The sequence below is a fragment of the Chrysochloris asiatica genome, unplaced genomic scaffold (genome assembly GCF_000296735.1).
Source record: "Chrysochloris asiatica unplaced genomic scaffold, ChrAsi1.0 scaffold00014, whole genome shotgun sequence".
NCBI classification, from domain to species: Eukaryota; Metazoa; Chordata; class Mammalia; order Afrosoricida; family Chrysochloridae; genus Chrysochloris; species Chrysochloris asiatica.
The window spans coordinates 13,449,588-13,476,845 of record NW_006408532.1 but is presented as its reverse complement, the minus strand read 5'-3'; the positions used below and the strand labels follow the sequence as shown (position 1 = coordinate 13,476,845).

The 27,258-nt window shown below is 42.3% G+C and overlaps 2 protein-coding genes across 2 annotated transcripts in view; one reads left to right on the top strand and one right to left on the bottom strand.

The window, feature by feature from the left end:
• Positions 1-13,880, bottom strand: part of LOC102836628 (frataxin, mitochondrial-like) — a 41,411-nt gene extending 27,531 nt beyond the window's left edge. Inside the window, 2 exon segments of the mRNA XM_006834999.1 lie at positions 8,805-8,902; positions 13,713-13,880. Of these exon segments, the coding sequence (XP_006835062.1) occupies positions 8,805-8,902; positions 13,713-13,880 (266 nt within the window).
• Positions 13,881-13,970: 90 nt separating this feature from the next.
• GBGT1 (globoside alpha-1,3-N-acetylgalactosaminyltransferase 1) overlaps positions 13,971-27,258 on the top strand; it is a 20,589-nt gene continuing 7,301 nt past the window's right edge. The window contains 3 exon segments of the mRNA XM_006834998.1: positions 13,971-14,008; positions 26,426-26,485; positions 26,753-26,818. Coding sequence (XP_006835061.1) covers positions 13,971-14,008; positions 26,426-26,485; positions 26,753-26,818 — 164 coding nt within the window.

The following is a 27,258-nucleotide window of genomic DNA, read 5'->3' as shown; positions in this document are numbered from 1 at the left end:
CCTGTGCAGCAGATTTGCCCAATGCAATACGTCGTCTGATCTCTTGACTGCTGCTTCCGCGAGTGTTGATAGTTGATCCAAGAAGAATGAAGTCCTTGACAACTTCAATCTTTTCTCCATTGATAAGAATGTTGTTTATTGGTCCAGTGGTGAGGATTTTTGTTTTCTTGACATTGAGATGTAATCCATATCGAAGGCTGTGCTCTTTGATCTTCATAAGTAAATGATTCAAGTACTCTTCACTTTCAGCAAGCAGTTGTTGTTGTTAAGTGCCATCAATTCAGTTCTAATTCATAACAACACTGTATAGGCTTCCTGAGAAGTAAGTGGCTGGTGGGTTTGAACTGCTGACCTTTTGGTTAGTAGTCTAATGCTTATCCTACAGTGCCACACCAAGACTCATGATGGTATATCAAATATACCTTTATCATTAGAAACCTTTAAGAAACAAACCTTTATTAATCATAAAAACCTTTATTAAACAAAACATATCAAAATGTGAAGTTCTTTCTCAACACAGTTGCCATCTAGGTCTCTACACTTCTCAAGGGGTGCTTCTATCTTGCCAACCCTTCCCTGAAGAATTCTATACTCTTTGACTTATATCATGTCAAAATGGCAGTTTTGGTATCCTTAAGGGACTCCTTTGAAAAGTTGTTTGAGTTTGGGGAACAAAAAGGACTCTGAAGGGGCAAGATCAGGGCTGTAGAGTGGATGGGACACAGTCTCTTAAAAAAGTTCTCCCAGGACAGTCCCTGCTACCCCAAAGCAGGTGCATTGTTGGGATGACGTATTGTTGGGATGACAAAATAACTCCCTAGTGCGACTTTCCACGCCTTTTCTCATCAAGGGAATTTTCAATCTTTTAAAAACTTCCTTATGATCATCCTGTGTCCTTTGAGAAAATATATCAAGATTATCCCCTTGGGATCTCCCCCCCAAAAAAACAGCCACCATAACCTTCTGAGTAACCTCTCTGTCTTGAACTGGCCCAGCAGATCCTCTCAGAAGCCACTGTTTTAACTGGACCTTTGTTTTGAAGACCCCCTAATGAGACTGTTGTTGTTAAGTGCCGTCGTCAAGTCAATTCTGACCCATAGCAACCCTGTATACGGTTTCAAGGAGCAGCTGGTGAGCTTGAACCACCGACCTCACAGTTCAAACAGCTTTGCAGTCTGGTGCATTAACCCACAGCGCCACACCAGGACTAGGACAGGTATATTCCTGAGAGAACTTGCCTATAGTCACCCACTGATAGCACAGAGGTGTTTAAACATGTTTTGTTCTGAATAAATCTGTGCATGTATGAACTGGAATCTTATTTAGCAATACTTTCTGACTTACCCTTTTATTACTTTTGTTTTATTGACTATGTAAAAGGGATTTGATTGCAGACCACATTAAGCAAAACAGGAATCCTAGAACACTTAATTGTGTTCATGAGGAACCTGTACACAGACCAAGAGGCAGTCAAGGTGAAGCTGGAGATTCTATAAGGGAATTCTGCATGGTTTAAAATCAGGAAAGGTGTAAGTCAGGGTTGTATTCTTTCACCATATTTATTCAACCTGTATGCTGAGCAAAGAGTCCAAGAAGTTGGATTATATGAAGAAGAATGTGGCATCAGGATTGGAGGTAGACTCATTAATGAGCTGCAATATACAGTTGACAGAAACTGAAGAAAACTTGAATTACTTACTGATGAAGAACAAAGAATACAGTCTTCAATATGGATTACAGCTCAATTACAGAAAATTAAAATACAGCTGGAACAATGGACATCAGGATAAATGGAGAAAAGACTGAAACTGTCAGGCATTTCATCTTACTTGGATCCACAATCCACACCCATGGAAGCAGCAGTCAAGTGACATTGCATTGGTCAAATCTGCTATAAAAGATCTCTCTAAAGAGCTAAAAAGTAAAGCTATCATTTTGAAAAGTAAGGTGTGTCTAACTTAAGCCATGGTATCATCAATCACCTGATATGCATGTGAAAGCTGGACAATGAACACCGAAGATGGACATAGTATTGTGATGTTGGCGAAGAATACTGAATACACCATGGATTTTCAAAATGTGTCTTGGAAGAAGTACAGCCAGAATGCTCCTTAGAAGTTGAGGATGGTTTAAGACTTCGTCTCACATATTTGGACAAGTTTTCAGGAGGGACCAGTCTCTGGAGCATGAAAGTAAGCAATGATGGACTGACAAGGTAGCTGTGATGCTGGACTCAAACAAGGCTAAGGTTGGAAGGATGGCACCAGACTGGGCAGAGTTTTGTTCTGTTGTGCATAGGGTCACTATCAGTAGGAACCGCTGGAAGGCACCTAACAACTACAACAGATAGTGAAATAATTCGTAGCAATGCAGAACTCTCTATAGCTACAAAAACAATGAGCAAATCTTTCAAATGTAATGGTGACACAAACAAACATATTTATGCTTAATAATACAGTTTGTATAAAGTATAAAAACAGGCAAAACTAATCCTGTTTTTTTTTTGGAAATCAGGATGGTAGTGCTCTGGGGCAGGGAGGGTTAATGACTAAAAGTGAGCAGGCTGGGGGCTTATTGGGGTCTGCTAACATACTATTTCTTGAGCTGGGTGCTGGTTGCAACACTATATTTAGTTTTGGAAAAGTTATCAAGCTGTAAACTTATGATTTAGAGATATTTCTATATATACATGCTATTTTTTAATTTTAAAACTGCTATAAATCTATATAGGGGCAACAAGTAGATTAGTGCTTGACAGAGACTAGAGGGGGTAGGAGGAAAATAAGAAATGACTGGTAATTGGTATGAGGTGTATTGTGGTGTTTGCAGGGCAACAAGAATGCTTTGGAATGAGACAGCTGCACCCACCATCCGTTTGTCGTACTGTGGTGGCTTGTGTTGCTGTAATGCTGGAAGCTATGCCACCAGTACTTCTAATACCAACAGGGCCACCCATGGTAAGTAGGTTTCAGTAGAGCTTCCTGAATAAGACAGATTAAGAAGAAAGGCCTGGTGATCTACATCCAAAAAGTAACCAGTGACATAACATAGTCTACAAAGATAACGGTCTCCATCCTGCTTGGGGGAGTAGTGTCTGGAATCTTCAAAGTTCATGAGTGGCCATCTAAGGTCCAGCTATTGTGCAGAAGAAAGAAGTTAGAAGAGTGATAAGAACTGACAAGGCTTAGAATCAATGAGTCCAATGGACTAATGGAATTCATGAACATCAGTCTCTAGGACACTGAGACCAAAAGAACTAGATGGTACCCAGCTAGTATTATCAACTGCTCTAAAAGAGATCACATTAGAGGGGAGAAAACTCAAAATGACTGAATTAAAAAAAAAAGACCAGGCTTACTACTCAGAAAGAGACTGGAGGAACCTGAGACTGTGACCTTCAATGACCCTTGGGTCTGGAAAGGAACACACACTCATGACACTTTTCATTCAAGCAGTAGATAGGTATACAGGGAGGACAACACCATCAGTAAGCTGTGCTCATCATGGAATGGTCAGTCATTCAAAATCAAAAGGGCCACCTGTACCTACAAAGTTGAGAAGGGATGGGAAGGTGAGTGGGATACAAACAGGAACCACAAGGAGGAAGTGGGATAACTGGTTTTGTTTGTTTTTTCTTTACTTTTTTAAATGTTTTATTGTGAATTAAGTGATCATTTACATGGGAGAACATTAGTTTTAGATTCATACTATTGCATATCATTTCATTGCCATGGTTACAATCCCTCCATGCATCATCAATCAACCAAAGGGTATATCCTGCAAGCCCGCACCCCGGTCATCAGCACACAGTCTCTCTCCCGCTCTGGATCTAAAGTCTCCAGCTGCTCCATCTCTCCACATCATCATCTCTGCGTCCATCTCTGGCATAACTGCTTCTCTGGGTAGGGTCCCACTCTCCGCTCTTCTCCCTTGATGGTCCCAGGGACCTCCGCTCCTAGACTACAAAGTTAGTCACTCCCCTCCTTGCTACAAAACGTCTACCTTTACATTTCCAACCCTCACAATCAGTCCTGATAACAATTATTCACTATTGTACCTCAAGAGCCTATCTGCATTTCCTTTCATCAGCCCTACTCAGACAGACTGGATTCTACCTTCTTCCATGTCCTCTGGATCTAGGTTCCCACTTGAAAGCTTGTAAGCCAGTCACTTCTTGCCTTTGTAGCCCCCCATTTTGGGTAGCCAATGTCCAAGTTGCCCATCCCTGTCTACTCTGTGTATGGAGGGGGTGGGAATGATCCTTGCTGTAAATATTTGTTTCTTCTTTTGAGCTACTGCATCCATAGGTGTAGGTCAAGTTCATCAAACTGTATCAGATTACTCTTTTCTTCCTCTTCTTTGTTCTTCTAATTGAGTTCTGATCATCCAGTCATTGAAGCCAGGTGGAGTGGGTACAAAATAATAAAAGATAATCTGAAAGTGTGAATGTTCTTATGCATATGCCCTCTCATCTTATCAGCTAGACGCTTCACTCTCTACTCTAGTCCTCTGTGGCTATGTCACTGACTCTGGGCCCAAGAGTCCCCAGGTCTTGCCACACTGCTGGGCAACCAGGTGTCCACCCAGGTTCACAGGAGTCTATTGAACATTGTAAGGCTTAATTCACAGTTCATTGCTATTGCTTTTCCCTCATTCCCCTTTTCGGTGATGAACGTGGTGGTCACCAATCAGAGCACGTATTCCCATTGAGTCTTAGTCTTGGAAGGGGGTTTGCTCTGAGGGGAACGGACCACTTGCCTTGATGTCTTCTGGGCGAGCAACTTGCTTGTTCTTGTAGTAATCTGTCGGTCTGCCTATATTGTTTTGTAGTTTTCCTATCGATCTTTCTTTCAAGAAGTATCTTCTGTTCTTCTTGCCGCTCCAGGCTAGTCTGCCCGTCCTTTCAAGTACAAATTGCCCACCTCTGAAAATTCTGGATGCTGTTCAGGATTCCACCTTTAGTCTTATGTAATGCAGAGGCTCCGCAGGAAGCCTTCTTCACTGGGCACTTTGTAGCCCCATTTTAGGTATTCCGGGATAACCGTTTTTGCATGGTTGTTGTTGTTAAGTGCTGTTGAGTTGGTTCTGACCCATAGCGATCCTGTATAGGGTTTCCGAAGACCTGCTGTTGAGCTTGAACCACTGACCTTGAGGTTCAAACCAACTTTGCAGTCCAGTGCATTAACCCACAGAGCCATACCAGGACCACGCTGTTGCAAGGAGGGGTTTGTAAATATGGAGATGAAACAAATGTATGATTTGCTGAATGTAAAGCTGATGATCTTGTCTGTAAGCCTTTACTCAATTCACAATAAAAAGTTTAAAAAGATTACAACAACAAATTTGTAGATCACAAAAATACTGCCTGACATAGGCTGGAAGATGAGATGCCCTTGGTTGGAAGGCACACATAAAAATGTTTATTGGTTGTAACAATAAACTCAAGCATACTAATGATGTGAAGATGGTGTAAACCAACAAACCACTGCTGTCAAGTTAGCAGTCCAGAATGTTCAGTCACCTGCTTACACTGTTACAGAATGAAAAATAAAATTCTAATTTCTTTCAGCTATATCTTATTGGGTCTATTTGTTGCAGTGCTTAGCTTAACTAATATAGAAGTTACTGGAAGGGGGAGCACAAAAGCAAAGCCCTAAAATATGCAGCATGGAGCACTGGCTTAGAGTGTGTGGCAGGGATCATTGAACACAGAGCAGGCTGAGAAGCTCTTGGGGCTCATGGGCCTTGTAAGTAAGAGCAAAGCACCCCATAAATCTGTTTCCAGTGACAACTTGAAGGCAGACAGTGTGCCTACCAAACCAACAACTCTGGGGAGACTTAGAGGGTCCCTGTGTTTGGTTATTTGCTCCTTGCTGCTTTTAGCAGACATTATCAGAAAACAGTGAAACAAGAAGAAACTGGCATGTTTGCAAGTAAATGAAATGAAATGGAGAGTATGGGAATTAAAGGCCTTACAAAGATGGGACACTCCAAGGAAAGATATAGGGCTTTGAAAGACAACAACAACAACAATAGATGCTGTCAAGTTGACCCAACTGACACTGTCCCAATGTGTATCAGAGAAAAGCTGTGCTCTGTGGGGTTTTCAACAGTTGATTTTTCTTTTCTTTTATAAAGTAGATTCCCAGACCTTTCTTCGGATATGCTTCTGAGTGGACTCAGATCTCCAACCTTTGGGCTGGCAGTCTAGTGCTTAACCATTTACACTACCCAGGGACTCCTTAAACAAAGCCCTCGCATTAAGCCAGAACACGGACCCAACTTTGATGCAAACATCGGGTTACAGGTGTTGCTGGGCCCCAATCTCATTGTTTTACAGAACCTCAAAGCACCTACCCTTGGGTTGAGATTGCTGGGCCTGGGAGTGAGGCTCTACACAGAGGCAGCCTGAGGCTCCCATTCAGGAAAACATTTGGATATGGTTACTGACAAATTCCATGGAGGGACTGGAAGCAAATAGATCCAAAGTTTGAAAGGATTTTGATGGGATCCTATTATAAAAGGAGAATGAGCCTGGCCTAAAATAGCCTTTAGAACCCCAACCAGTTATTACCAGGAAGCAGGTGGTGGAAGCAGTTTATCCCCAAGGAGAACACAGTTCTTACTCTGTCTCCCCTGTGAGCAGAATCAGGGTTTCATGGAGGAAGCTCCTACTCTGCCAGGGGAGAGGCCTTCCCAGTACTGCCTGGCAGGATTCCATCACTGCTGTAAAGCAGGGACTATCTCTTTCAGAGCAGGAGTTACTATTGCAGTGCCCCTGTCCCTCTCTAACTCTGTGTGTGTGTGTACGTCACAAGAAGCTGTTCTGATCAAAACTCAAACTCATCAAACAGACCAGGCCTTACTGGCTGGACAGAGGCTGGTGGAATCCCTGAGTCTGTGGTCCTTCATCACCTTCCAGGTCTGAAACTGCACTCACTCCCCATAGCTAAATTTTCAGCCAGATCTAAAATGAGGTATACACACCTAAGAATCATCCATTATTTGTGATCAAAAGAGCAGCATTTACCCATGGGTTAGGAAAGCAGGAAGAATGGAAATGGGAAACAAAGGGAGGAAGTGGGAAAAGCGATAGTCCATTGTGGGGACTGCAATTATTAAGATGAAACAAAATGAGTATGAATTGTTGAACAGAAGACAGATCTGCTCTGTAAACTTTCACACAATTCACAATACAAAGGTCAAAAATGAAGAAAAAGCCATTTTTAGACCCGAAAGAGATGACCTTGGGATAGATGCAGTGACTATCTGGGTCTCTAGTTCACTCTCTGGGGACCGGGGCTAAGGGTGTGTGAGTGAAAGGAGGGAGGGTACACACAGAGGGGTAGACAGTAGCAGAACCTGACAGTTTCCTACTAGAATTCACTGCCTCCACCTCCAGCCACACACTCGTGTTTTTGAACCACTGACTGAAAGGTTAGCAGCCCAGATTGGTTAGCTACCTGCCTAGAATGTTACAGAATGAGAAATAAATTTCCATTTTCTTTCAGTTACTACCTATTGGAGCGATTTGTTGCAGTGTTTATCCTAGGCTAACCAATATAGAAGATACTGGAAGGGGGAGCACAAAAGCAAAGCCCTAAAATATAGAGCACAGAGCACTGGTTTAGCGAGCGTGTGGCAGGAATCAGTGAACGCAGAGCAGGCTGAGAAGCCTGTGGGGCTCAAGGGTCTCGTAAGCAAGAGCAAAGCACCCCATACACTTGTTTGCAGTGACAACGTGGAAGGCATACAGCGTGCCTACTGCGCCAACAGTTTTGAGGAGTCTAAGTGGGTCCGTGTATTACATTTTCCAGCTTCCCTGAAGTCAGCTGGGCCCATAAGATACTTTTGCTACTGGAATGTGAGTAAGGAGACAAGTGGCACTTCCAGACCTTTGCAAAATCAGTGGGCCTCCTTGTTACTCTCTGCCGAATGGAAACTGAACAAGTGACCTGTCTTCGAACAGGCAGAGGACAATACAATACAGAAGGGGATGCATCACCATTGGCTTTCAGTTCTGTTTGTTATAGCAGGTTAGCCCACCCTAGCTCCTCAGATGAGGCACTGGTGGGTTGGTGGTAGAATTCTCGCCTTGTATGCAGGAGACCCAGGTTTGATTTCCAGACAGTGTTGGTGTAATCAGGTGCGGCTACCACCTGTCTGCCAGTGGAGGCGTGTGTGTTGCTATGATGCTGAACAGCTTTCAAAGAAGCTTCCAGACTAAGAGAGACTAGGAAGAAAAACCTGTTATCTAGTTCCAAAAATTAGACAATGAAAACTCTATGGATCACAAAGGTCTGATATGTATCTGATCATGGGATGAAGCAGAATCAGGGAGTGTCTCATTCCACTTACATGAGGTCACCATGAATTCAGGAACACCTCACTGGCAGCCAACAATGTCAATAACAACTAATATTAAATTACAATATCTAAGAGAATAATAACAAACTACTGGAAACAACCTAAATGTCCAACTGTCTGGGATGAGTTAAATAAATACTGGTAGATTCATGTAATTTAACAGTGTTTCATAAAAAAAAAAATGCTTATGAAATAAAACACTTCTTTCTTTTTTTAAAAAAATGCTACTAAGTGAGAAAATAGATTCTGGAAGGGAGGGTGTTTTATATGTCATTGTATTTAAAAAAAAAAAAAAGCAAGCAGAGAGAAAATAAATTTAAACTATATATGGAGACGCATGTGTACATGTGCATATGTGTGAACGGGGAGGGAGAGAGAGAAGATGGAAGGCGGAAAAAATTGCTGGCATTCAAACATTCAAAGTGTCTTTACCTTACCTTGCATCACCCAAAGTTCCTGTTTTCCTCAAATTCATCAAATGGATGCTCTGCTTTTTGACATTCAGAATCTGGTTGAGGCAGCAGAAGTTCAAACTCTAAAAGCCCAAAATTTAGAAAATTATTACTTTTCAGTATATTAAGGTCCACTGTCGTTAAGTGCCGTCGAGTCAGTTCTGACTCATAGAGACCCTATGTAGGGTTTTCAAGAAGCGGCTGGTGGGTTTGAACCACCAACTTTGCAGTTAGCAGTTCAGTACTTATCCTATAGCACTACACCAGGACTCCTAAAATCCATTGTTGTTGTTGTTAAGTGTCATCGAGTTGATTCCGACCCATAGCAACCCTGTATAAGGTTTCTGAGGAGGAGCTGGTGAGCTTGAACCACCGACCTTGCAGTACAAATGGCTTTGCAGTCTGGCACATTGACCCACAGTGCCACACCAGGACTCCCCATTAGTGTGTTGCTAAATATAAGAGTATTCATGTTACAGCTTTTTTTCAGGGATATTTCTTAGAAATAATTTATCCCCTCTTTTAATGCATAAAAGAATCCTGGTGGTGCGGTGGGTTAAGCATTGGACTGCTAATCATGAGGTGTTTCAAACCCAGCAGCCACTGGGGTTTGATGAGAACTCTAAGGAGCGGGTCTACTCTATCCACAGGGTATCTATTTTTGTTTTTGTTTTTAATGCATTACATTAAATTCTCTTGGTCTCTCTCTCTCTAACTCGGTGTGTACAATGTGGTCCTCACAAGCCACATGTAGCTATTTAAATTTACTAAAATTATACTAAATTTAAAATGTGGGTCCTCAGTCACACTAGCCAAGTTTGCAAATCTCCATGGCTACATGTGACTGGTGGCACAGACAGGACACGTCCATCTTCACAGGAAGTCCTACTGGGCAGCACTGCTCTGTCCTGTTCAGGTCAGGCGGAACTTTGCCACAGGGCACAATTCAAACCCAGCTCAGCATCACTACAACTGCTACCCCTGAGGCCACCGGGGGTCACCCCTCCTCTGTTTCCTGATCACACATCAAGGTAGGTTTGCCTAGCTCACGTCTGAATCATTCCATGTGATCAGCACACGGGCAGGCTCATGTAAGGAAAGCACTGAAGGGAAGATTTGAGAGTTTCTAGGCTTAAAGTCTTGAGCTTAGTCCCTGCAACCAAAAACCAAAACCCAGCAACTCGATTCTGACTCACAGGGACCCTATAGAACAATGTAGAAGTGCTCCATAAGGTTTCTGAGACTATAAATCCTTACGGGAACAGACAGTCTCATCTTTACTCCTCAGAGTGGGTGATTCTGAACAGCTTTAACAACCTAACACTTAACCAGGGCTCCTTAGGAGCACCAGATGGCTGACTTGTGGTAAGGGCTGACCTGGGTGGCCAGCAGGGAGGTCAGCCTTTATCCCGAGGTGTCCCCTTGTCACCCTCAGCCTTCTCAACACTGGGAGAGTGAACTGGTTCTCACCCACTGCTGGGAGAAGGTTAACTAGCATAACCAACGTTGGCATCAAATGAGTTGACTATCTACTGACCTTGTGACCAGCCAGCAATTTCTGTCTAATGAATTCGCTCAAAAGAGCTTCTGGTCCTATACAAGCTGACTCACAGCAGCAGTCCAGTGACAGCAGGCAACCTGAATGTCAGTCAAAGGGGCGTTATACCAAGTCAAGACACTTTAAACGACCTTAAAGTGAATTGCGGCAGGATAAGTAATATTCAAGTGTTCAAGAGCAATGAGGTCACGTTGAGGACTAAGGTGCACCTGACCCAAGCCATGGCATTTTCCATTGCCTCATATGCATGCAAAAGCTGGACAATGAATAAGAAAGACCAAAGAAGAACTGATGCCTTTCTTAGGATTATAGTGTTGGTGAAGAATATTAAATATGCTGTGGACTGCCAGAACACACAGATCTGTTTTGGAAGAAGTGTGGCCAGAGTGTTCCTTGGAAGCCAGTGTGGTGAGACTTCCATCTCTCTTACTTTGGACATGGATCATGAGGGGCCAGTCCCTAGAAAAAGATGTCATGCTTCATAAAGTAGAAGGTTAGCCAAAAAAAAAAAAAAAAGAGGACTACTCCTAAGGAGAGAGACAGACACAGTGTCAGTAACAATGGGCTCAAGCATAACAATTGTGAGGATGAGGTAGGACCAGGAGTAATTCATTCTGTTCTTCAGGAAGTCACGATGAGTGGAAGTCAAACTCGACTTCACAGCATCTAATAACAACTGAGATTATACTGTGGATACTATAATCAATTACATGAAATGAACAATGTAAGAATTACTGAATGGAAACTGATTTGCTCTATAAATCTATACCCAATTCATAATTTTTTTTTTTTAATTTTAAAAATAAAGTGAATTAGGGCATAAGCAGCTTGCCTGGCCTGTTGCTATTGTTGTTAAATACTGTCAAGTCGGTTCCAACACACAGTGACCCTGAATAGGGTTTCTGAGGAGCAGGTGGTGGGTTTGAACTGCCGACCTTGTGGTTCACAGTCCAGTGCTGATCCTGAAGTGTCACATCAGGAATCCTAAGGTCAAAGAATTCACCTTAGGGCCATTGGTGATAATCATGTCATTCTAGGAAAATCAACCGAAGTCTAAAATCCTTCCCAATTCCAGAGCTCCTCACACAAATTGATCTGAACCTCCCTTAGCTACTTCTTCGTCCACAATACACCTTAGAACTGACTCCCTTCTACCTTTCTGGACTGATCCTCTCCCCAAAGCCCCCAGCTCCGTGCTATCCTTGGCACTCCTAAATGTCTCTGTGAAGTTTTCCAAAACCCCAGAGTCATTCTTTGGGATCCCTCCTCTCAAGTCCTGAAGACAGGAAGTCAGATATTCCTTGGTATCCTCAAGTGAAAAACAGGGAATTTTAAATGCTGAAGACTTTACATATGTTAATCCAGTTTAATATTCACACCAGCTCAAGAAAAATGGATGCTACCCTTTAATCTTCTCTCTACAGAAAAGGAAACTGAGCTTCACAGTAGTTCAGGAACTTCTCTGAGATCACACTGTTTTGCTGAGTCTAGGCTGAAGAAATGGAGTAAAAGTATTTCATTCCTAAAAGCCAAGATTTGAAAACTCAGCACAAATATACCAAAAGCTCAAACCAGTACCCAATGAATTGATACTGACGCATGGTAACCCCATGTGTGTCAGAGCAGAATTGCTCCACAAGCCATGGTATTTTCAATGACCTCATATACATGTGAAAGTTGGACAATGAATAAAGAAGACCAGAGATGAATTGGTGCATTTGAATTATGGTATGGCTGAAGAATATTGAAAGTACAATAGACTGCCAGAACAAACAAAGGTATATTTAAAGAAGTACAGCAGGACACTCCCTAGAAGACCTCTCTCACAACTTTAGACATGTTATCAGGAGGGACCAGTCCCTAGAGAAGGATAACATGCTTGGTAAGGCACAGGGTCAGTGAAAAAGAGGCAGACCCTCAATGAGATAAATGACACAGTGGCTGCTCAAACAGCAGCAACTGTGAGGCTAGGGCACGGCCAATCAGTGTTTTGTTCTGTTGTACAAGCCAAGTGTCACTGAGTGGGTTTCAACTTATAGACACTCTGTATAGGGCTTCTGAGTTTTGTAAATCTTTGCAGGAACAGAAAGCCTCATCATTCTATTGTGGAGCAACTCTTGTGACTTACAGTCCAGTGTTTATCCTACAGAGCCACACATTGTTGTTATGTGCCGTGGAGTTGGTTCCGACTCATAGCGACCTTGTACAGGGTTTCCGAGGCTGTAAATCTTTCCAGGAGCAGAAAGCCTCATCTTTCTCTCATGGAACAGCTGGTAGTTTCGAACTGCTAACCGTGAGATTAGCAACCCGATTAGAGTTGCTACCATTCAGAACCAACTGGATAGCACCAATCAACAACAATATAACCTTTTAGAAGGCCAGGCCTTTCTTCCATGGTGCCTCTAAGTGGATTCGAACCACCAACCTTTTGGTTAGCAGCTGAGCATTTTCAACTATTGGTGCCACCCAGGGGCTTGTGGAGCCGCTGGGTGGCAGCTCATCCCAAATGCTTGCCAACACTTGGTTCATATTTTACTATTTGAGAGGGATTTAAATAGTTTGTAGAAAAATTCTTGCCATTCCACTTTGCCACAAACTTTCTGAAGTTCCCTTGTGTGATGCTGTACGCCCTCAAAAGGATTTCAACTCAAGGGATCCCATGTGACAATAGTAGAACTGCCCCCAGAGGGTTTCTTCGGTAGTAATCTTTACAGTGAGTCCTGGTGTCGTGCTGCGGGTTGATGCGCTGGACTGCAAGGTCTGTTTGAACAGCAAGGTCAGCGCTTCAAGCTCACCAGCTGCTCCTCAGAAACCCTATAAAGGTCGCTATGAGTCGGAATCAACTCAAAGGCACTTAACAATCTTTACAGAAACAAACGACCAGGTCTTTTTGCTGTAGAGCTGATGCGTAAGTTAAAACCGCCAACTTTTAAGCTGGCAGCCAGGTGGTTAACAATTGTACCACTAGGGTGCTCCTTATATTTTATTATTCAAATTTCAGTTCCAGCATGAGAATAGGAATAACAAGCTTAGAGACGGCCACGCTGGATACAATACCTATCTTTTCATCAGAAAGCCAGAAGATGAGTGAAAATGTAACCGGAAGAAATAAAGAGGGGCACTGCAAAACCGCACGCCCACCCCAGGTTCCCGACCGAGGCAGGGCTGCCGCACCACCCCGCGGCAGCGCGCGTCCTCTGGTCACTCGCCCCCCGCCAGGGCCCGCCCCTTGCGTCCAGCTAGTCCCCGGCTCATGCCCGAGAGGGGAGAGAGTGCTCTGTGTGCGCGGCACCTTCCTCCGCAGGCGTAGGGCCCGCGGCGGTGTTCTTACTCACAGCTTGGCTGGGTGCGCAGGCTGCTGCGGTCCTAACCCGCAGGCTCCGACGGCCGCACGGAGAGGTATCTTCCGCCGACACGGGAGCGCCAGCGCGGGCCTGGACTGGGCCCGGGAGCGCCGCCCGGAACAAGAAGCCAGAGACTGCGCGGCGCCCAAACGTCCACATGCTGGTGCTGCTTTGCGGCCTGCTCCGCCCTCCTTCTCCCCGTGCCCCCCCCACCCCCCCAAAGGCGTGGAAGCGCGACCCCTAGTGGCCATGGGCCGCAGGCGCACCAGCTCGGCTCGCGCGCTCAGGTCCATTCATCTGTAGACTGTGTGGAAACTGCCAGAGTAAAGCTCAAGAGCTTCCCAACATCGTACCATCAGTGCATTAAACTAGAAGTGAAGAACCTTCGTTGTGCAAAGCACGAAACTTACCCCTTAGGCTACATGGTAACTGCAGAAAAAAGTCCATGCTCTCAAGAGGTACATGTTGAGCTGCTGCTAACCACAAGGTCAGCAGTTGGTATCTATCAGCTGCTCCACAGGAAAAAAAAAGAGACTTTCTGTTCCCTTAAAGACTTACAGCCTTGGAAACCCCATGTCGGGTCACAATGAGTTCAGTATACTACCACCACTCCTCCCCCGAAAGGAGGCTTTAAAACCCATTGCCACTGAGTAGATTCCGACTCATGGGGATCCTACAGGACTGAGTGGAACAGATCCATAGGGTTTCTGAGACTGTAAATCTTTATAGGAGCAGACAGACTTATCTTTTCCTGAAAAGTGGCTGGTAGGTTTGAACCACTGACCTTGTGGTTAGCAGTTCAATGCTTACCAGCAATATGACTAAGTCTGTGTGGGATATAGGCCTTTAAACTGCTCTGCCACTGCTGTAGGTTACAGAGGATAAGAGTGTGTAACCAGACCCTTAAATACAGACTGTCAAATTCCCAGCGGTGTGACCAGTGGGCAAGTTAATTAGCCTCTTTCTCATCTGTAAAATGTGGTTAATAAAATTAGCTACTTCATAGAGCTGTTGAAAGGATTAAAGGAGCAGTCCTTATCTCCTTTTCAGCATCCTAGGCCTGGAATTTCTTGGAGATTTCCATGTATCTTGACATCTATCTTCCCTTGGGTCTAGGAGGTTCTTCTTGCAGGGGCCCCAGTCCAAAGCGCACACTGCACTCTCAGCTCTTCTTTCTTGGTGGCAATAGATCCCTGGCTCTGCTCACTTTTCTCTCCTATAAGACAAAAGCTAACACAGGCCACACCCAGAGGAAAATAACTTATTTCTGAGCCTCTGAGCTAATGTTTATGAGAGAAAAAGAAATCTCTGTTCATGTTGTGGTCACTCTACAGAGGTGGAATGGAATCTTTTCCCCTAACTTAAAATTTGGGTTGGATATAAACCGACTTGACAGCACTAAACAATGACACAACAACATCAAAACTGACCAGGCGACAGATGCACCAACCTGAACATTTTTATTGTTAACACAGGTTTCTTGAGGAGAGTAGGGTCAATTCCCAAACAAATCCAAGAATGGTTTGAGAGAGTGGGGGAAAGAGATTGGCTTTGAGGTTTTATGGTGGTTAGGTGGTAGGAGACTGGCTGAGGCTTGAGTAGTCAGGGCTTACATGATTTGAGCTTCCCGCCAGAACCAAATGAAAGGACACCAGGCTTCCTTATCAGCCTACCCAGATGTGGGGCAGAAGGAGAAGAGGGAAGGGCAGGACTTGGAAAAATGTCAGCACTCAAATATCAAAAATGGAATCAGACTCTTATTATAATTCAGTAGTTGGATTTTTGATCACTGACAAAAGCAGTCCTAACTGATTTATGCTATATAACCTAAACTATATACATCAGCCAAAGTAGGTTTTTAAAGAAATCTATATTATGCCACTGGTTGTGACTTTTTGGTAACATTTCTTTGAAGTGATGAATTCAAATAAAATTTTGAACTCCGTATCATAGGCTTGAATGATCTGATCCCTGTTGACCTCTTCTAACTCATCCACTACCCTCTCCTCATTGCTCATTCAACTTCTGCGACACTTCTCAGCCTTCAACTTGCATGTTCTTCTCTTCCTCAGGCTCTTGCGTCTGTTGTTTCTCTGCCTACAAGGCTCTTCCTCTAGCTCATCACCTGTGGGCTCTTGTCATCATCAGGCCTTTGTCTGCTTGTTCCTGCCTCAAAGAGCCCTGCCCTGACCACTGTAAGTATTAAAGGGACTTCTCCCTTTACTTTTTGTTTCCCTCTATCACTCTGCCTGTTGGTTTCCTTTACAGCATGGATCCCAATTGGTAATTATAGTCTCTGTTTGTTTGTTTTTTAACTTGTTAATGGGATTTAACCCACATTCAAATATAAGCTCCACATCTGTCCTTGTTCACCCTTGTATACCTAGTACTAAACATTATGCTGGGAGAATGTTTGTTCTCAATATCTGCTTGCCAAATGTGAATGGAAGAATAACCCTTAACTCTGTTACCAATAGGGCAATTTACTTTCCTTTTTAATAATTCTTATTTGTAGAACTGGAGTTGTGGTGAGGTGCTTTAGGATAAGCACTGGACCTCAAGGTTGGTTTGAGCTCAAGGTTGGCAGTTCTAACCCACTAGCTTCTCCTCAAGGAGCTCTGGTAGCATAGTGGTTGCAAATCGGGCTGCGAACCGCAAGGTCAGCAGTTCAAAACTACCAGCTGTTCCGCGGGAGAAAGATGAGGCTTTCTGCTCCCATAAAGATTTACAGCCTTGGAAACCCTGTACAGGTTCGCTATGAGTCGGAACCGACTGCACGGCACTTGACAACAACAAGAAGCTTCTCCTCGGTAATGTTATACAGGATCGCTGAGTCAGAGCCAACTCAAAGGCACTTAACAACAACAACAATTTGTAGAAAGGGTATACGCATGGTGTTCTCCATAGTATTGTAAGAATGAAGTGAGATAAATTCTTAGAACAGTTATCTGGCTTTGTTAGCTTCCTAATGCTGTTGTAACAGAAATATCACAAGTAGGTGGCTGTAAAGAACAGAAGAAATGTATTCTGGAAACTAAAAGTCCAGATCAGAGTTTTGGCCATCTTTGATTCCTTCCTTGTAGGTTGTTGTTAAGTGCTGAGTTAGTGTTAAGTGTTAAGTTGTTAAGTGTTGAGTCAGTCCGGACCCATAGCAACCCTATATAAGGTTTCCCAGAAGCAGTCCCAGGCATTTCTTGGTTCCTTGGTTAATGATCCTTACATGGTGTCTGTCTTCCTGAACATGTGTATTTGTGTCTTATCTGCTCTAATTAACATACTAAAGAAAACGCTATTTCTAAACAGAATTATATGCATATTATAGGATTTAGGATTTCAGCACTTATTTTGCTGGGACACTCACTATTCGATCCACAATACTGGCACATAGTAAGATCTCAACAATAACTATTTCCCCATTCTTGAGTTCTAGGCTCAACTCTGACTTTAGGCTTGAGTAACCTTGAGCTAATCACTAAACCTTTTGGGTTCTCAGGGTTTATTTAACCACCATACTGCGCTTCTATAATGTCAGTAGTTCAAATCCACCAGTTACTCCTCAGAAACCTATGAGTCAGAACCGACTCCACAGCCCATAACCAACACCATCTTTATGGGAACAGAAAGCCTCATCTTTCTCCCACAGAATGGCTGGTGGATTCGCACTGTTGACCGTGGTTAGCATCCCAACGCATAATCCACTACTCTACCAGAGCTCCTTAGAGTTTATTTAATCAGCAGGCATTTATTAAGAGTCTAGCGCTATGGGTTAATGCACCAGACTGCAAAGCCATTTGAACTGCAAGGTAGGCAGTTCAAACTCACCAGCTGCTCCTCAGAAAACCTATACAGGGTCGCTATGGGTTGGAACCAACTCCAAAGCACTGAACAACAACAGTATATCAGCCCTCATTCTAGTGCTTGGGATACCGTGATGAGCAAAACAAACACAAATCCTCACTCTCAAAGAAGTTAGATTCTAACTCTAAGGGCTTTGGTGCTTTCACTCAAATTCTTATAATTTAGGCACTGGAATTATCTGGGTGAATTTTGATGAGTGGAGGGAATGAGGAATGGCCTAGCTTGATGCTTAGGTCTGGTCATCAGCTGAATTTTGTCTTACTCCAGCAGGTTTGTACAGGCATCTAGCAGACCTCCTCTCCACTGTGCTTGCTTGTAGGGGTGTTTGCCTGAGATGACAAAGTGCCTGGTGTTGTCACTACAGTCCTTCACTCTGACAGCACATTAGAATCAGGGAACTAGATGACTGCCAGAGTGCCTTCTGCCCAGAGGGTTTTGAGAAGGGTTAAGAGAAGAGAGCAGCATGGGCAGTAACAGTACCCAAGGGGCCCCAGCTGACTCTGGATCACATTTCTTACTATTTCCCACAGCAAACCATCATGTATGCTTCTTGCCAGAAACTAGCAACCATTTCCTTGTAGGACTGTGTTCTTATTTGAAAGTGTCATGTGCATATGCTTATGTGTGTGGCAAGTCTGACACAATCCTATGAAACCTGGAACTGATTTATAGATGGAAGCCAAGAGTTAAGTGTGAATCTAGAACCCAAGAAACCTGATTTCTGTTCAGTGCACTTACTCTACATTCTTAGGTAAGGACAATTTAATACCCTGGAGTTCATTGATACTGTAGAGTTAATTAATACTATAGAATTACAGTATTATAATTATACGCACAGCAGAACGAAAGATTGCTATGAGTCGGTACAGACTCGATGGCCCCTAACAACAACAACAACATAGAATTACATCAGAGAGTTTTGGTGGCACTGTAGGATAAGCACTGGACTTTTAACCACAAGGTTGGCAGTTCAAACCCACTAGCAACTCCTCAGAAACCCTATACTTGACAGCACTTAACAACACCAATATAGAATTATATCAGTTCCCAGGGGCTACTATATCAGTTATATCAACTTCAGTAGATCAGTCCCATGAAAGGGCTCTGATTGGCTCTTCTGGGATCATGCGCCTACTCCTTGGAGCAATCGCTGTTGCTAAGGGGATGAGAATACATGATTGGTCAGGCTGAAGTTGAAGGAGGCAGGGTATATTACTAGATGAAGGAAAATGAAAAAACTTGCTTGATTGTCCTAAAAGGAGAGCTACCCATAAAACCTTAAATCTTTAAGTTCTCACTCATTCTTGGCTGGCCTTGGGCTTCAGCTTAGTGCAGGGTAACTGTAATCTTGACTCAGAGCCTGAAGACCTAACTTCCTACCAGAAAGTGACTTTGGTTTGCATTAAAAGCTGTTGTTAGGTGCCACCTTTCCGAAGCAAATTGCTAGGCCTGTCTTCTAAGGTGCCTCTGGGTGGATTTGAACACCGAATGTTTCAGCTAGTACTGGAGCACATAACCATTTGTACCACCCAGCAACTCCTGGTGAAAAGCTAGTCTGTTGCATTTACTTGAATTGACTGATAAGATAAATTGCCAAGAATATTTTTCTCCTAACATTTGCCAAAGGCTTATTTTTCTATTATGAGGGATGAGAAAGAGCGATATACCCTAGGAGACTGATTAGGGGGCTAGACTCTGAATCCGAGCTCTGGAATGAAATTGGCTACATTTATTTTAACTTAATATGGAGTAAGGTCATATGATATTCAGCAAATTAATTGATCAATAATCCCAAAATGCTTTTTTTACAATAAACATTAAATCTGTGAATAATTTAAATAATCATGGACATTTTAGTGGTTAGTAAAAAGAAGGTTTGTATTTATTCGCTTACAGATGTACCCTGCAGGGTCCCTTGGGGCTTCGTGTGATAATGTATGAGTGTGATCCTTGATCTGACAGTTTTTGAGAGCTTCAGACAGGGTCCTGTCACGTATGCAAAAAACTCTGAAAACAGACTGATAAGACAGGACAAAAGGAAAGAAGGACATATTTAAGGCATCCCCTTTAGACAGGCTTTCTCCATGCTGATTAAGGAATTTGTGTGAATATTCCAACAGCTCTCAAGGAAGCAGTCTGGTGAAGTGAAAATATGTGGGGATTTTTATGAAGCCAGACAGATATGTTTTCAAAGCATAACTTGCAACAAGTTAAAAATGTAATTTTCATACAAATATTTAGTGAATATGTGCCAAAGATCTAAGTAATTACAAAGGAAGCCAGAGGGAAGGCAAAGCTGGCTTAAAGGAAAAAAGAAGAAACTGACCTATACATACATGTATAACCAAAACCCAAGGAGCCTTGGTAGCATGGTGGATACAAGTTGGGCTGCTAACTGAAAGATCAGCCACCCCCACTTTTCATTGTGAATTGAGTGAAGGTTTAAAGAGAAGATCATCAGTTTTATATTCAACAACTCATATACTTTGCTTTATTACATGGTTACCATCCCTTCCATATATCAACAGTTAACAGCATTTACCTCTATTCACTTTAATTATTGCATTCCTCCCTGTGTCTCTCGCTACCGTCATCTTTCCTCTGCTAACCTCCCTTTTGTTGCATATTGCCCGCCCTGTAACCCATGTTAACATGTGTCTACCCTCTAGCCTGTGAATAATTTTGCCTTCCGTGCCTCTACACCATAATCATCATAGATGGTTTATTTTACCAAGAAAACCCTTTTAAAAAACTTTTTACAACATTGGTCTCATACAATGTTTGTCTTTTGTGATTGACTAACTTCACTCAACATAATGTCCTCCAGGTTCAACCATGTTGTGAGGTGTTTCACAGATTCAACATTATTATTCTTCAGTAGTTTGTAGTAATCCATTGTGTGTATGTGCCAAAGTTTGTTTAACCATTCTTCTGTTGTTGGACATTTAGGCTGTCTCCATCTTTTTGATGTCTTTTGTAGACAGCATATTGAAGGATCCTGTTTTCTTATCCATTCTGCTCTTTTTGCACAGTAATTAAGTGCATTCAATCCATTTACATTCTGTGTTGTGTGTGTGTGTTGCTGCTAGATTCTTTGTTCCACATAATTTTCTATGCTGAGTTCATTTTGTTTGTGGGTTTTCTTGTTATTTTCATTTCTGTTGTGTTAATGTTTACTAAACCTTTCTGATTTTTCTCTTTTTTTATCTTGATATGCAGGTGTATTATTTTTCTTGGAGGTTACCTGTAGTTTATTCACTTTTCTCTTCTTAAACAGTCTATATTACCTTGAAATCTACTCGACTTCCTTGCCATTTGCAAATTCTGTATCTCCCTCTTTTTGATTTGCAGATGACTTCATTATACACTTTATACATATATATACATTATACCTATGATATCTCTGGCTCCCTGTTTTCAGTCTTGTAGGTGTGTTTTACTTGAAATACTTCCATCTCTGGATTGAGTTGTCATGTATGATAGTCTCGGATTGCTGTCCACTGTTGTTGGTTCTCAGTCCAAAGAACACCTTTAGCATTTTTTGTGTTTTTTTGTAAAGTTGGTCTGGTCATTATAAATTCCTTTAATTTCTGTTTATCAGGAAATGACCTGATTTTGCCACCATATTTGAGGGAGAGTTTTGCTAGGTATGTGATTCTTAGTTGGCAATATTTTTTTTCCAGAGTTTTGTATATGCATAGAAAACCCCAAAGATTCAGTAAAAAAGCTGCTAGACATCATTGGAAGTTTCAGCAAAGTGGCAGGGCAGTTGGATTCCTCTATAGTAATAATGACAGAGCTGAAAAGGACATTAGGAAAGCTATGCCATTTACAATAGCCACCCAAAGGATGAAATATCTAGGAATAAATGTAACCAGAGAAACAGTTGGATTCCTCTATAGTAATAATGACAGAGCTGAAAAGGACATTAGGAAAGCTATGCCATTTACAATAGCCACCCAAAGGATGAAATATCTAGGAATAAATGTAACCAGAGAAACAAAGGACCTATACAAAGAAAATTACAAAACACTACTACAAGAAACCAAGAGTCTTACAGAAGTGGAAGAACATACAATATTCCTGGATAGGAAGACTCAACATCGTGAAAATGTCAATACTGCCCAAAGCAATTTACACATATAATGCAATCCCAATCCAGATTCGAACAACATTCTTCAAAGAGATGGAAAAAACAATTACAAACTTTATATGGAAAGGAAAGAGACCCAGGATAAGCAAAGCACTGCTTAAGAAGAAGAACAAGGTTGGAGGCCTCTCACTCCCTGACTTCAAAATTTACTACACGGCTACAGTGGTCAAAACAGCCTGGTACTGGTACAATGAAAGAGACATAGATCAATGGAACAGAATCGAGAATCCAGAAATTAACTCATATACATATAGGCAACTGATTTTTGACAAAACACCTGAATATATCACATGGGGAGGTGATAGTCTCTTTAACAGATGGTGCTGACAGACCTGGAAAGTGATAGGCAAAAGACTGAAACAAGACCTTCACCTCACACCTTATACAAAAACCAACTCAACATGGATTAAAGACTTAAATGTGAATCCCAGAATTATGAAGGCCATCAATGAAAAAATAGGGATAAATGTGAGGGCACTAATTTAGGAAATACACAGACTACCAAACATTTCGAAAACAACACAAACAAAAGTAGACAAAATAGATGAGTGGGACACACTAAAAATTAAAAACTTATGTGCGTCAAATGATTTCACCAGAAGAGTAAAAAGAGAACCCACAGAATGGGACAAAATCTTTTGCAGTGACACATCAGACAAGAGACTCTTTTTGAAAATATATAGGAAACTACAACACCTCTACAAGAAAAGGACAAATAACCCAGTTAAAAAATGGGCACAGGACATGAACAGACACTTCAACAAAGAGGAGATCCAGGCAGCCAACAAACATATGAAGAAATGTTCACGATCACTAGCCATTAGAGAGCTGCAAATCAAAACAACAATGAGATATCATCTCACACCAACAATAACAGCAAAGATCAAAAAAGTAGAGGACAGTAAATGCTGGCAAGGATGTGGAGAGACTGAGACCCTCCTACATTGTTGGTGGGATTGCATTTTGTTCCAACCTCTCTAGAAAGCAGTATGACGCTTCCTCAGAAGGTTGGAAATAGAAATACCTTATGACCCAGCAATTCCTGTAGTTGGTATTTACCCACAAGAAATACGAGCCATAACATGAGTAGATATATGCACACCAATGTTCATAGCAGCACTATTTATAATAGCAAAAAGATGGACACAGCCTAAGTGCCCATCAGTTGAAGAATGGATAAACAAACTCTGGTACATACACACAATGGAATACTATGCTACTTTGAAGAATAACAAGGAAGCTGCAAGCCACCACATAACATGGATGAACCTTGAGGATGTTATGCTGAGTGAAATTAGTCAGTCACAAAAGGAGAAATTCTACATAGGGCCATTATTGTAAAAGACTAAGAAAAACAAGCCACCCTAAAAGGGGAGGGGATTATAAATTATATATATATATATATTTGCTGATATATCAGAGTTTTGTATACGCCACTGCCATCTTGCCTTCATGGTTTCTGCTGAGAAATCAGAATTTAGTCTTATTGGTTTTCCTTTGTAGGTAACTTTTCGTTTTTCCAGAGCTGCTCCCAGGATTCTCTCTTTGTCTTTGATTTTGGAAAGTTTGATTATGATCTGTCTTCGTGACCTCCTTTAGAGATTTATCCTGTTTAGGGCTCATTCAGCTTATCTTTTTGTCTTTCATGATATTAGGGACATATTCTTCCAACAACTCTTTGACAATTTTCTATGTGCTTGTCTCTTTCTGTCTGGAATTCCAGTAACTTGTAAGTTGTTCCTCTTCATGATGTCCCACATAACTCATAGACTTTCTTTGGATTTTTTTTTCATTCTCTTTTTTCTGATTGTTCTAGCATACTAATATTGAGAGAATTATTTTCAAGCTCACTAATTTGGGCTTCTATTGCTTCACATCTACTTCTTTGCCCTTTCAATATATCATCCATTTTTGAGATTTTAGTATTAATCTTCTGGATTTCTACTTGCAGGTTTTGTATTGTTTCAAAATTTGCATTTATTTTGTCTGTTTGTTCTTATACTATTTTTCTGAATTCTTCCAAAGATTTTCTTTATTCTCCTTGCTTTCCTTGATCTTTCTATTGATACTTAATTATCAGTCTTTTGAATTCTTTTTCAGTTCTATTACCTTTTCTTTTCAGAAACATTTTCTGGCTCTTCTTCTTGGTCATTTGTTTGAGTCATTCTTTCTTGCTTCTTTGTGTGAGCTAAAATTGTCTATTGTCTCTGAGGCATTGTGGAATTGTCATATTTGTAAAAACAAACAGTGCAGTTGTTGGACCTGGAGGGGAGAAATCTCTGGTGAGCTCCTGTAATTCAAGGAGCTCATGAGGTGGTTGTGGAAGGGTTGTGCAGAGTTCCTGGTCCTTGATGGAGTTCCTATTGGGTTCACTGATACCTATGTTCAGGGCACTCAGTTGGGAAATAGTTCATGGGGGTATATGCTGGAGCTGGTTTTAGTGTCTGTTAGGACCACAGGGATGCTGAGAGCAGCATGACTGATTAAATGCTGGTCTGGTGCCACTGCAGGTTTTTAAATTTTGGAGCTGAGCTCACCTGCATACAGGTACCAAGGCAGTGCAACCAGCCCCCACATTATGCTGGCATGGTTTCCAACCACGTGGCTCCAAACTCCTGGAGAGCAGGGTCTGCTGCTGGGGTTGGATGAGGGTGGGAACTGGCCACACATCTGGTCACCAGCTTGGGGAGAAAGAAGAAATTGCACTTTTCTGTTGCCTGCGTGAATCTGCTCTGCCAGGCCTCCCTCCACTGCCGAAGCTGCTCACAAGATGGTCGAGCTGCGTCTGGCCAGCCATTCACCCATCAGTCTCCTTCTCTTATCATCCCTGCTTGGCTTCTCCTCTTAGCAAGCACTCCATGCATCTCTCTAACTTTTTAAATGAAGCTTAGAATTGTCTTCTGTGTCTGTTTTATTTGTCTCTTTTATCTTTGTTGTAGAGGGTCTGTGTAGTGCATCTGCCTAGCCCACCATCTTCTTTTGATTTCTTGACTGCTGTTTCCATGAGTGTTGATTGTGGATCCAAGGAAAATGAAATTTTTGACAGCTTCAATCTTTTCTCCATTTATCATGATGTTTCTTATTGGTCCAGTTGTGAGGATTTTTATTTTCTTTATATTGAGGTGCAATCTACACTTAAGTCTGTAGTATTGGATCTTCATCAGTAAGTATTTTATGTACTCTTTGCTTCCAGCAAGCAAGGTTATGCTATCGGCATATCGCAGGTTAACGACTCTTCCTCCAATCCTGATGCCACCTTCTTCTATATATAATCCAGCTTCTCCATTATTTGCTCAGCATACACATTGAATATGTATGGTAAAGGATTAAACCCTGGTGCACATCTTTCCTGATTTTAAACCATTCAGTATCCCTTTGTTTTGTTCCAACGACTACCTCCTGGTCTATGTACAGTTTTCTCTTGAGCACAGTTAAGTGTTCTGGAATTCTCATTCTTCACAATGTTATCCATAATTTGTTAAAAATCCCTACAGTCAAATGCCTTTGCATAGTCAATACAGCATAAGTAAGCATCTCTCTGGTATTCTCTACTTTCAGCCAAGATCCATCTGACATCAGCAATGATAGCTCTCATTCTACATCTTCTGAATCCAACTTGAATTTCTGCAACTCCCTGTTGGTGTACTGCTGCAACCATTTTTAAATTAAATTCAACAAAATTTTACTTGCATGTGAAATTAATTATATGGTTCGATGATTTCTGCATTCTGTTGGGATGGGCATAAATTTCTGCATTTCTTTGGAATGGGCATAAATATGGATCTCTCCCATTAGATAGCCAGGTAACTGTCTTCCAAATTTCTTGACAGACAAGAGAGGACCTCCAGCACTGCATCAGTTTGTTGCAAGGAATTGTCTTCTGTCAATTTCTGGAGTCTTATATTTTTTTTTTTCCGCCAATGCCTTCAGTCAGTGAACTTCTTCCTTCATTAGTTCTTGATCATATGCTACCTCTTGAAATGGTTGAACATCTATTAATTCTTTTTGTTATAGTGACTCTGGGAATACTATTCCTTTCATCTTTTTTTATTTGTTTGTTTTAATGTTTTATTGTGAATTATGTGAAAGTTTACATGGGAGAGCATTAGCTTTACATTCATCCTATCATATATCATTTCAGTGCCATGGTTACAATTCCCTCCATGCATCATCAACCAACCAAAGGGTATACACTGCAAGCCTGTCACCTGGTAGTCAACACACAGTCCCTCTCCCTCTCTGGGTCTAGAGTTCCCAGCCATTCCCTCTCTCCATGTCATCATCTCTGCCTCCATCTCCGGCATCACTGCTTCTCTGGGTAGGGTCCCGCATTCCACTCGTCTCCCTTGATGGTCCCAGAAACCTCCACTCCTGGACTGCAAAGTCAACCACTCCCCTTGTTTTGCTACAAAACATCTACCTTTACATTTCCAACCCTCACAGTCAGTTCTGATAACAATTATTCACTATTGTACCACAAGAGACCTATCCCCATCTCCTTTTATCAGCCCCACCCAGACAGATTGGATACTACTTTGTGGAGATTCTACCTGCCTCCGCACCCTCTGGATCTAGGCTTCCTCTTGAAAGCAGAATGCAGGCAGGTCACACCTTGGCCATAGGAACTAATTTCATTTTTCAAATTTTACCTTGTACGGCCTTTTGGTCTTTTCACTTGTTCTTTCCCTGCCAGGACTATCCGTCCACCTGTCTTAGGGAAGACAGGTGGAAAATTCATCCCTGAATTCCCTCTGTAATGCTCCCAGGCCTGTCCCCCCTGGGGTTCCTATGGCCAAGGTGTGACCTGCCTGTATCCACACCTGACCCCTGCTGCTGTATGTGCTGGGACTGGCACTGAGCCGTGCCCCATGCATGTATGACTGCACGGTGAACAAATGACCGAATGTCAGGCGCTGTGATTCCCAGGAATCAGGGGGACAACCCCCACCCCCCCCAGATACACCACTCATTTGTGCAAAGTGTCAGGGAATCAACTCAACAGATATTTTTCCTTTCCCAGGGTGTATGTTGAGAATTGGTTGCTATTCTCCTATGTCCTCTTTTACTTTCCCTGCCCTGAGATCATGTAACTATGGGGCTAGGGACTTGGGGCGGTTCCTTAGGGCAGGACAACAGGAGAGTTTTTCTGGCTGTTTTGAGGGTGCTTGTTCCTAAGCTCATGGTTCTGAGGAGTGTTTAGCAGAAATTTTGCTCTTAAGATCTTTTTTCTTTAATGTTTTATAGTGAATTATATGATAGTTTACATGGGAGAACTTTAGTTTTACATTCATTTCATCTTATATCATCTCACTGCCATGGTTCCAATTCCCTCCATGCATCATCAACCACCCAAAGGGTATATCCCAGAAACCCTTCCCCCTCCTCCCCCTAGTTTTTGGCCCACAGTCCCTTTCCCTCTCTGGGTCCAAGGTCCCCAGTCGCATCATCACTCCACCGTCATCATCTCTGTCTCTATCTCAGGCATCTCTGTTTCTCTGGGTAGGGTCCCGCTCTCGGCTCTTCTCA